At 61.7% G+C, this 5961-nt stretch overlaps 1 protein-coding gene across 2 annotated transcripts; it reads left to right on the top strand.

Annotated features, from left to right (window-relative positions):
• The first annotated feature begins 254 nt into the window (after nt 1–254).
• Nucleotides 255–5735, top strand: UBALD2 (UBA like domain containing 2). Of its 2 annotated transcripts, none has more exons than XM_047081338.1 (3): nt 255–445; nt 689–751; nt 4594–5735. In XM_047081338.1, the coding sequence occupies exons 1-3, from the start codon at nt 326–328 to the stop codon at nt 4909–4911; spliced, it is 501 nt and encodes a 166-aa protein (XP_046937294.1). In that variant the 5' UTR covers nt 255–325; the 3' UTR covers nt 4912–5735. The 2 variants fall into 2 exon arrangements, with proteins under 2 accessions (XP_046937294.1, XP_046937293.1); XM_047081337.1 differs by having other exon boundaries at nt 4591–5735.
• Nucleotides 5736–5961: the final 226 nt, after the last annotated feature.

Below are 5961 nucleotides of genomic sequence, written 5' to 3'. Positions count from 1 at the left end.
GCCGGGCGAAAAGAGAAACAGTGCGGGCCGCAGGCCGCAGGATTCGAATCGAACGTCCGCACCGGAGCCGGGCGCAGGCCGAGCGGCGCGGGCCAATCAGCGGCGGCGGCTCGCGGCCCCCGAACGTTGGGACAGCGGCCCCGCCCCGCGCCGTTGTTTGTGGTGTCGGCGGCCGCGGGAGCCGGGCCGGGACACTCGCCGGGCGGGCGGCGGGCGGCTGGGGGTCCGGAGGCCGCGGGCGGGCGGGCGAGCGGGCGGCGAGCGCGAGCCGAGAGCGGCCGGCCTCCCGCGGCCGCCGAGCCGGAGTCGCGCGGCGGCCGGAGCCATGTCGGTGAACATGGACGAGCTGCGGCACCAGGTCATGATCAACCAGTTCGTGCTGGCCGCGGGGTGCGCGGCCGACCAGGCGAAGCAGCTGCTGCAGGCGGCCCACTGGCAGTTCGAGGTGCGCGCGGGTCGAGGCCCGGGGCGCGCGGCGCCGGGGAGGGGGCGCTCTATTTGTGTCGCCCCGTCAGGCGATCCGCGGCCGGGAGGTGTCGCGTGGGGCGCGGGCCCGGGGCCGGGGACGGCGCGGGGGGGCCCTGCCCGCGGGGCCGACGGGTCGGCCGGGGGCCGATGGTGGGGGGGGGGGGTGGCTTCCCGCCCCCGTCCCCGTTAACCGCCGCCCTGCCGCTGTGTGTGTCCGCAGACCGCCCTGAGCACGTTTTTCCAAGAAACCAACATTCCCAACGGCCACCACCACCACCAGATGGTAAGCGGGGCCGGGTGCCGGCGGGCGGGCGCGGCGCGGGCGCGCACCCCGGCCCCGCAGCTCACCCGGAGCCGAGGGCGCGGGCCGGGGGCCGCTGTCAGCCGCGGGCGGTGACAGCCATGTTGCCGGGGAGCGCCGCGCCGCGATGTAAACAAAGAGCCAAAATGTCTTCCAGGAAAGAGCGGCTCCCGGGGCCGGCTGGCTCGCCCAACTTCGTGGGCCGGCCTCCCAGGCGACTGTACCTCGACCTCGGGCCTGGGCCGGGAGCGCTCCCCGGGGCCGGGGGCCGGGATGGCCGGGGGATGGGGCGGGGGCTCGGATGGGATGGTAACGGGTCGTCTGGGAAAACTGGGACCCGGGTGAAGGACCCTGAGGGGGCTGGGAGCTGGGGTGTCTGTGTTTGCGGAGAGCTCCCCCCCCCCCCCCGCCCCACACCCCAGCCAAACAACCCAGCCCTGCAGGGAACAGGAAAGGGATAAATCCACCCAGGCTCGGGTAGAGCTAGGCTCTACCCGGAGAGGTATGTTCACTCTTTCCTGTTGTTGGAAAAGGGACTTGCCCTGAGCGTGGAGGACATACGGATTTAGACAAGATAAGGACAAGAATTTGCATTTAACCCCAGTACGTAAAGACACATAAAAGTACAGGAAACAGAAGCGGTTGGGGTCTGGGTTTGCTTTCTTTTCCAAGCCGGCCCCCCGGGGCCTGAGGCTTTGCCCTCCTGGCCGGCGGGGGTGTCCTGCTTTCCAGGGGCACAGGACGAAGCTTTCACTTTAGAGGCTTGAATGCCTTTCCCTCCCCACCCCTAGTTACCTATTAGCTCTGTTGGGGGGGGGGGTTGGGGAGGGACCGGGCTCCGCAGTAGGGATTGTAAAACATTATTCCCCAGGAGATCTGTTGTGGCTTTTGGAGTACATTTTTGGCATTTTAACACTTGGTGTCCTTGCCCATGGCTCCCTTCTCAGCTGCTCCCTTTCCTGGAGAAGCTGCACGTGGTTCAGTGTTGTGTCTTATCCTTGGGGCCCTGTTTTCATCTAGGTGAAAGGACAAGTAGAAGGGTCCGTCTTGACCTTTTAACCAGCTTCTCAACTTGGAATGGTTTATGCTGTATATAAATCAAAGGACAAAAACGTCTTGGAATATGAGGGGAGAATTGTGCCGGCTGCAGGGCTGTGGCAAGCTAAGGCCAGGTTCCTTGTATAAACCGTGAGGGGTCATCTCCAGGAGACCTTGCCCTGCGTGTGACCATGGGAAAGCTCTGGCTTCCACCTTGCGCTAGAACCTGGGAGCCCCCTGCCTCCCATCTCTCACAAGAGCCTTGGGGTTTGCTCCACCAACTGTAGCCATTCCAGAACGCCCAGGGGCTTCCAGAACAAGCATTTTGTGGTGCAGTGAACAGGGAGAGCTGGGACTATGGGCCCTTTTAGGTCCTGTAGTTCCTTCTCTGCAAATCCCAAGGGATTATAATCTCCCTCTCTCCCTCCCTCTCTGTCTCTCTCTCTCCCTCCCTCTCCCTCTCAATCTCTGTACCCCACGTGAGGCTGGAACTCACAGCCCCGAGATCAGGAGTCCCATGCTCTTCAACTGAGCCAGCCAGGCGCCCAGGGATTATAATCTCTTAAAAGCTTCCCTCAAGGCAGGCGGCAGATTTTGTAACAGACTTTATAATCTCGGGTATCCATCAGCCCGCCATGTATTGAGTACTTAATCAGCACGGTGGAGAATGCCATTCCTGCCCTCAAGGAGTCTAATTTTAGAGAGAATCCAAGGAAAAAACTTAACAACAAAGAGAACAGTAGTGGCATAATACCCGAAGTGACCCAGGGCACAGGTAGCTGATAAATGATTGTCCTGTAAATTACTGTACAGTCACACAGCTATAGGCATCTTCCCAGACAAGGCGGGGGGTGGGGGTGGGGGTGGGGGGCTTTGGGCAGCTCTAAGAGTAAGGCACTGCATCGCAAGCAGGGTGCAGTGGACACTGGGTGTGCTTGAGGGCTGGAAGCTTCGTCCACAGTTGTTAGAAGCAAGGAGCTGCAGGGGCTTCGGGAGCATGTGGTCCAAACCCCTGCGTTTACCAAAGTAGAGAGAGAGAGAACCTCAGAAAGGTGAAGGAACTTGCAGGAGCTCACCCAGCCAGGTGGGCACGGGATGCGCCCGGTCCCCCGCGAGCCAGACCATTCTCTGCAGCGGGGTGGTTCATCGAGGCCAAGCTTCGCTGGCTTGGTCAACTGGGGAAGTCACGATGCTGTGATGCAATTGGCCTCTACCCCCACCCCCCATTCATTGTTTCCTGCTGCCGAGAAGTCAGCCCTGGGGTGGGGGGCGGGGAACAGAAGGGAGGAGGGAAGCGGTCGGTCTGGGTGGGGCCGGGCCTGCTGGGAGCCCTGCGGCCGCCCCTGAGGAAGACAATGGTTGGTGCTCCCTAGCTGCTGGTAGGGAGCTGGCCCAGTTAATAGGACTGCTTCTCCCTCCTCAATTTCTGCCTGGGATTTAAAAGCAGAGCTGTGAAAGCGCCCTCTGGGAGGTGAGGAACCCTAGAATCTTGTCTCCCCCGCCCCCCCAGCCCCGTGCCTGGGGGAGGGGCTGGTGTTGCTAAAATTAGGAGAAATTCAAAGAAGTACTCTCCTGGCTTCCCCGGAAAGGGAGAAGCTGCTGGTGAGGTCAGAACAGGCTTTGTGTAAGGCCTTGCTCTCTGCTGCCCTGGGCCGGGTGCCCCTGTGGGACGCTTCTAGGTGGCACCCTCAGCCCCACCACGCTGCACTACCCCTCCCTCCCTCCCCCCATAGGCGGGGAGAGTCCGCCACCCTACCCCAGCCCTTGGCCCTTCCTGGCGGGGGTCCCTGATCAGAAAGGGTGGAGGATACTGGAGAGTTCGGGGAGTTTCCCTCCCAGGGTCGTGGCAGAAGACAGCAGGTTTTGCGGTGTTGGTAAAGGTACCCCCAGGAGGCGGGCTGAGGGACAGAACAGGCCGAGACTTCTGGCAGCCTCTGGCTGCCACATCATGGGAGAGATGCTGGGGACACAGGAAACCCAAATCCCTCCCTGGTTTTTGTCCTCCGGGAGCGAGGCATGAAGTTGTACTTAACTCTAAGTGCAGATGACTCAGGGTTGGGTAGAGATTAAGAGCTGGGGCCCGGAAGATCTGGGACCCCACCCCTACCCCCACCCCCAGGAATTCGAGCCTGGGAATCCCATCTTCTCAGCTTGTAGTCTGCTGCGGTGGATGTGCCTTGGTCACTTGACTTGAGCTCCGGGCCTCAGTTTCCCCATCTGTGCCCTGGCGTCGTGAGAAGTGGGATAACAAAGTGTCCAGGGCCTGCTGGCCGGTGCTGTTAATGCCGAACGAACCCAGACACTGAGAAAGTGTAGCTTCCGGGCATCGGAGGGAGACCCTGGGTCTGGCCGCCTTCCTTTGACCAACGACCTCAGAACATCTGAGGGCGGATTATTGAGGGAGCCAGGTGGTTTCTTACCCAGGGTGAGGCGCTAAGCAATGGTGTCCCGGGCTGCTCTCTTGTCCTCACTTGAATCTGACACCCTAGCTTCTGGTTGGAATTAACCCTTTACTTCTGACGCTCCTCGGGATGTCGCTTCCTGGCATCATGAAACTCTCTTTGGTTTTGATGAAAATCGTTGGGGTTTGTGTGTATCGATTGGCTCAGGGTGGAAAGGGTGCTTTTTCCTGTAGAAGCTCCTCGTGGACTGGAAAACGGGAATAACGGAGGGGCTGGCCTTGGCGGAGAGCCATCAGAAGGCTCCGGGCCCAGGGGGCGTGGCTCCACGTTGGGGGCGGGGAGTGTGCCGGTAACCCTCCCCACACCTGTGTTCTCTTCCAGCAGATGTGCACCCCCAGCAACACACCTGCCACGCCGCCCAACTTTCCGGATGCACTGGCCATGTTCTCCAAGCTTCGCGCCTCGGAGGGCTTGCAGAGCGGCAACGGCCCCATGACGGCCGTGGCCTGCTCCCCCCCTGCAAACTTCAGCCCCTTCTGGGCCTCGTCCCCCCCCGGCCACCAGGCCGCGTGGATCCCACCCTCCTCGCCCACGGCCCACAGCTTCCACCACCTGCACCACCCGCAGCCCACGTGGCCCCCCGGAGCACAGCAGGGGGGCTCCCAGCAGAAAGCCGTGGCCGCCATGGATGGCCAGAGATGACACTGGATGCTGCCAGGCGCTGGGCTGGAGCTGGGGGGCAGCCCAGGGTCGCGGAGACACAGGAGGGCCAGGGTGGGGGGAGCTGGGGCGGGCGGGGGTTTCCTGAAGATCGCACTGGAAGATTTTATAAAAAGAATTGTTGTGGGGGGGCGGGGCTAGTAAACTTCCTGAGCCACTTGGGTCCTTCAGGAGTTTCTCTTCAGGCAAGTTTTTTCTCTTTTTAATATATAACTATAATATATAAATATATAAATGTAACTAATGTATGTGAGAATGGAGCTGGCTGGTCGGGGTCAGCAGGGAAGGGCTGGAGCGTCCTCCCCTTTGGGCCAGCACCCCTCCCTCCACCCCTGGTGCCGGGGCAGGTGCTTGGGGGCCAGGTGTCTTGCTAGCCGCCTCCCCTCAAAGGTCATGCCTTCTGGAGTCAGAAGAGGACCCCCGTGGAGCCACTCCAAGGAGTTCCGCGGCGGCAGGGGCTCCCAGAAGTGCCCGGCGGGGCGGCCGGAGGGGTGGAGGCCTCCTCGCCATGGGGCGCTCTCCCCACCCTGGCTTCCTCAGCGGCCCCGCAGCTCCCGGGGTCCCCCCATCTCCAGCTGGATGTGCGGGGCTTGTGCGGAACTAAGGAGCCGGCTTGGGTCAGAGGCCCAGGCTCTGCCTAGCCGGGGGACCCGATCCTCCACGGCCACCCTGCCTCTCCCGCTGTGCGTCCCGTCCGAGTGGGTGACAGAGTGGAGAGCTTGCCTTTGGATTTAGTTCCCAAATCAATCATCTCACCAGGGTGAAATTTTAATTTAAAGACTTAAAAAGAGACTTTTCTAACTTTCCTGGTTTGCGGTGCCTTTATTTGCCTTGGAAGGAAAAAAGCGCTCTCCTGGGGAAGAGGGGCCGGGGCGCCCCGGCTGTGCTGTGGTTGGAGGGGAAGGGCTTCCTTGCTAGGTGGCTGGGCTGGATATTCTGAGGAGGAGTGTCCAGACCCCGGCGCTGAGAGGACAGGCTGGGTCCCGTTGAGTGTGGAAGGGAGAAGGGGAGACGGGGCCTGACTTGGCGACC

The sequence above is a fragment of the Lynx rufus genome, unplaced genomic scaffold (genome assembly GCF_022079265.1).
Source record: "Lynx rufus isolate CCGP_SWC_20201006 ecotype Redwood Valley unplaced genomic scaffold, mLynRuf1.p SCAF_18, whole genome shotgun sequence".
Lineage (NCBI taxonomy): Eukaryota > Metazoa > Chordata > Mammalia > Carnivora > Felidae > Lynx > Lynx rufus.
Note: the sequence above shows the minus strand (reverse complement) of the source record. Positions and strands in the feature narration are given on the sequence as shown.

Excerpts from the sequence above, each read along its gene's own strand:
- UBALD2 (XM_047081337.1), top strand. The coding sequence starts at position 326 with ATGTCGGTGAACATGGACGAGCTGCGGCACCAGGTCATGATCAACCAG. Across the intron at positions 446-688 it reads CGGCCCACTGGCAGTTCGAG|ACCGCCCTGAGCACGTTTTT; the intron begins GTGCGCGCGGGT and ends GTGTGTCCGCAG. Across the intron at positions 752-4,590 it reads GCCACCACCACCACCAGATG|CAGATGTGCACCCCCAGCAA; the intron begins GTAAGCGGGGCC and ends GTTCTCTTCCAG.